The sequence below is a fragment of the Clupea harengus genome, chromosome 22 (genome assembly GCF_900700415.2).
Source record: "Clupea harengus chromosome 22, Ch_v2.0.2, whole genome shotgun sequence".
In the NCBI taxonomy this organism is placed as follows: Eukaryota; Metazoa; Chordata; class Actinopteri; order Clupeiformes; family Clupeidae; genus Clupea; species Clupea harengus.
The window spans coordinates 13,714,936-13,717,235 of NC_045173.1; the positions used below are offsets into that span (position 1 = coordinate 13,714,936).

General features: G+C 41.4%; 1 protein-coding gene across 3 annotated transcripts in view; it reads left to right on the top strand.

Moving 5' to 3' along the window:
* The first annotated feature begins 1,261 nt into the window (after nt 1-1,261).
* The window catches only part of twsg1a (twisted gastrulation BMP signaling modulator 1a), a 7,823-nt gene continuing 6,784 nt past the window's right edge, over nt 1,262-2,300 (top strand). The window contains exons 1-3 of one of the 3 annotated variants that reach the window (XM_031559337.2): nt 1,262-1,462; nt 1,617-1,791; nt 2,176-2,300. The exon at nt 2,176-2,300 is cut by the window's right edge and continues 11 nt beyond it. In XM_031559337.2, coding sequence (XP_031415197.1) covers nt 2,195-2,300 — 106 coding nt within the window. In that variant the 5' untranslated portion in view covers nt 1,262-1,462; nt 1,617-1,791; nt 2,176-2,194. Of the gene's footprint in view, nt 1,792-2,155 lie in introns of all 3 variants that reach the window. The other 2 variants (XM_031559338.2, XM_031559339.2) reach the window with 2 other exon arrangements.

Genomic DNA, 2,300 nt, shown 5'->3' on the forward strand with positions numbered 1-2,300 from the left:
ATTGAGCTGCCATCAAGAGTGCATCTTAACACAGAAATAGCTATAAATAGCTACTTGAGATGACAGACCTACAGTATATATACAGAATGATAACATTATTTTCTATTTCTACATGCATCACAATTCATAATCCTAAATTCTTGCTAACCGAGACCCCTGAGCGTGAACATGAAAGACGTGCACGTTGCAAAGCCACCACATCGTGATAAATTCGAGATAACGACATACACATTGACTTGTCCAACTGTCTGACAACGATGGTGTGCGCATTCACATCGTTCCTGTTTCAGGGCATGGGAGGCAGCCAAATGATTAGCCTAATATCAGTTTATGCGGTGTATCTTATTGCTGATGACTGATCTGCAGTTTTTAACACAATATGAGAGACTGAACATAATAATGCTATGAACTGAAACGAATGGAAGACAGGAATGGAATTATTATTAGTCTATTGGATGACGGCTGTTAACAGAAGGATGGGTACATGAGTGTATAGCTAGCCTAGCTAGCTAGCTAGTTGACGTTAGCATACTCAGGGTGGTTGCAAGTGCTAGCCAAAATGAGGCTACAAGTGCCATGACACGCATATTTTGCTTATTGTAGCAAAGCTAATAAACAACAAAAACGCTGTCTGAACTACTAATGGAAAGGGACAAATACTGTACTTACCAACACATGCTTGCGCAGATTTGAAGATTCATTTTTATAAGCAGAAAGTTCTGTCTGGCGGGGCAGGCACAGCTTACACAGCATTATATAGCTGTTGACTCTTTTAGGTTGGAAGGCAAACTGCTTGCTGAGTTGTGGATACGGGGTTTGGTGCTTCAGCTTGTTGGTCGTCCGCAGCTTGTTGGTAGTCCGCACTATCATCTTCCTCCATCTCTATCTCTCGTGACTCGACACCGGCGGCTTGCATCTCTATCATCCTCTCTATGCAGCATCCACCACTGCAATGAGAATTGTCTTGCGCGATTCCCGCCTTTCGGTTTCCTTTCTTGAACTATGTTTTTTTTTTTACTCAGTAACGGATGTAATTTCCAATGTAGCGAAGTACAATACTTCAGTCAAAATCTACTTAAGTAAAAGTAAAATTACCGATTTCAAAAACTACTTAAAAATTACAAAGTACACAAAAAAACTACTCAATTACAGTAACGTGAGTAAATGTAATTCGTTACTTTACACCTCTGCTGATAAGGCGATAATGACTACCAAGTTGACAGCAACACAATTGGTGTTTTCACCTAGGTTTTCTATCCAGTAGATGGCAGCAGGCTATTCACAAATGGCATTAAGCCACGACATTTATAAAGGTCTTCGTAGAATATGTGTGTGCAGATGGTTTAAAAGTTCTGTCTAGATAATTTGGAATCATTTCAGCCCTGATTAGATATGTTTTAACTGTTCATTAACTTGAAACTCGCAGTTCAGCATGAAACCTCTTCCAAATGGTGAAGAATGGGTGGGTAAAAGTTCCCGTTTTAGTAATTCTTCGTTGGGATCACATCTTCAAAAATATCTCTACTTATCAGTGCAAGAGTGCAGAGCGATCTGCCACTTCAGTGTTTTGTAATTTTCACCTGGAAGGCATCTGCTCAGTGCCCTATTCTCGACAGGGAAGGTGGGTTGTGCGTCTTTAAGAAGCCCAGACACGGCACCGTCTTCACCTTGGCTTGGTCTACAGTGTAGGAGGTAACTTTCTCTGAGTAGACCGTGGCGGCGTGAGCCCAACCAGGGAAAAAGAAGTTGGGCATCTACTTCGGAGCATCACATTATCGTCGTGACCGAACAGTAAGTGCCTTAATTGTAAGGATATAATTAGCGAAATGATTGTGTGGCCAAAAGCGCAGTACTTTTATATTTTTTTTATTCGGAAATTGTGAAAGGTTTGAACATAGGGATAGGTTTTTACGTATTATTTTAGCGCGTAATATATTTGTTGTAAGAGTTATACATGTGTATGTGCTGGCCAATTAACTGAATTTAAGCCATTTAAACATGAAAGATTGACGTTCATCTGTACACTGTGGTGGTGTTGGCAGTTTACACACACACACACACACACACCCAGCCATACATACAACCATTCACATATATCCTGCCATTCATCCAGAAATACATCCAGATCTACTTGTCTCTTCCTCTCCCTCCCCAGCATCTTGTCCTATGTTTCAGGTTAGTGTGTGTTGTGAGGATGCCTTTGCGTGTCTTCCTCCTGACCTTCCTCCTCCTCATCTTGTCCTGGGTGACACCAAGCACCACCTGCAACAAGGCCCTGTGTGCTAGTGATGTTAGCAAGT